Source organism: Arachis duranensis, chromosome 1 (genome assembly GCF_000817695.3).
Source record: "Arachis duranensis cultivar V14167 chromosome 1, aradu.V14167.gnm2.J7QH, whole genome shotgun sequence".
NCBI classification, from domain to species: Eukaryota; Viridiplantae; Streptophyta; class Magnoliopsida; order Fabales; family Fabaceae; genus Arachis; species Arachis duranensis.
The window spans coordinates 102,404,858-102,406,070 of NC_029772.3; the positions used below are offsets into that span (position 1 = coordinate 102,404,858).

Consider the following 1,213-nt stretch of genomic DNA (forward strand, 5'->3'; position numbering starts at 1 on the left):
ACTTTGTCACCAATCATTCTTTCACCAAAGAAGCATTGGACTGGAAAATGACCACTTCGGTTGCACATTCTACAAAATCTTGGAGTTGCAGTTTTGTTAAAGTGAGTTGGGTTTTGATATGTTATATCATTTGAAGATGAGGCAATATTTTCAAAATGTGATTTTTCAGATTTATAAAATCCCAACCCAGCTTTGTCATAAAGAGGTTTTTGACTAGCCAAGATTTGGTTCAAATTTTCATAACTTTGGGTGAACTTGGCTAAGTCATCTTTAAGTCTTTTAACCTCTTTGAGCAACTCTTCATTTTGCTTAAAACAGTTCACATATGCAAGAACAGAATGATCACTTTCACAGCTTTTAACTTGGGCTTTTAACTGCTTGTTTTCTTCCACAAGATCACAAGCATTTTCGGCCTCTCTTAATTTTTCTTTGAGGAAATCATTTTCAGCTTTAAGAATGAAATTTTGTTGTTCAAGATCTTGATTCTCAGTTAGAAAACATCTTATTTTTTCAGAAAGATGATCTATCATGAGATGAAGGTCTTCAGTGTTAGAGTCTTGAAATGATACCTGATCTATCTCATTTGCCATGAGACAGTGCTGTGATTTAGTCTCAGACTCTTCATCATCATCATCTGAGTCATTTTCCAAATCTTCCCATGTAGCCATCAGTCCCTTCTTCTTCACCTTTTTCGGCTTCTCTTCTTTTTTCAACTTGGGACAATCAGATTTGAAATGACCCATTTCCTTGCAATTGTAACAAGTTACTTTGCTAAGGTCTTTCTTCATCCTCCTTGAGTTGCTGCCTTTGCCTTTGAGCTTTGCCATTTTCCTGAATTTTTTTGCAAACAACACAAACTCATTTTCAGAAGAGTTATCACTGGATTCATCATCCAGAGGGTTAGTCACAGAGGAAAAAGCAATTCCTTTCTTCTTTGAATCTTTTTTCAAATAAGAGTTTTCAAAAGCAAGAAGATTTCCTCTCAAATCATCAAGTGTCATGGAATCTAAATTACTACTCTCAGAAATAATTAAAGCTTTTGTTTCCCACTCTTTTGTGAGACATCTCAACACTCTTCTCACTAGCACAGATTCTGAATGTGTGATTCCAAGAGCATCTAAGCCAACAGTAATGATATTGAACCATTCGAACAGTTCATCAATGGACTCTCCTTCCTTCATTGCAAACATCTCATATTCCCTGTTTAACATGT

At 35.4% G+C, this 1,213-nt stretch overlaps 1 protein-coding gene across 1 annotated transcript in view; it reads right to left on the bottom strand.

Annotated features, from left to right (window-relative positions):
• LOC127740661 (uncharacterized) overlaps nt 1–715 on the bottom strand; it is a 3,950-nt gene extending 3,235 nt beyond the window's left edge. Inside the window, exon 1 of the mRNA XM_052252001.1 lies at nt 570–715. Coding sequence (XP_052107961.1) covers nt 570–668 — 99 coding nt within the window. The 5' untranslated portion in view covers nt 669–715. The remainder of the gene's footprint in view (nt 1–569) is intronic.
• Nucleotides 716–1,213: the final 498 nt, after the last annotated feature.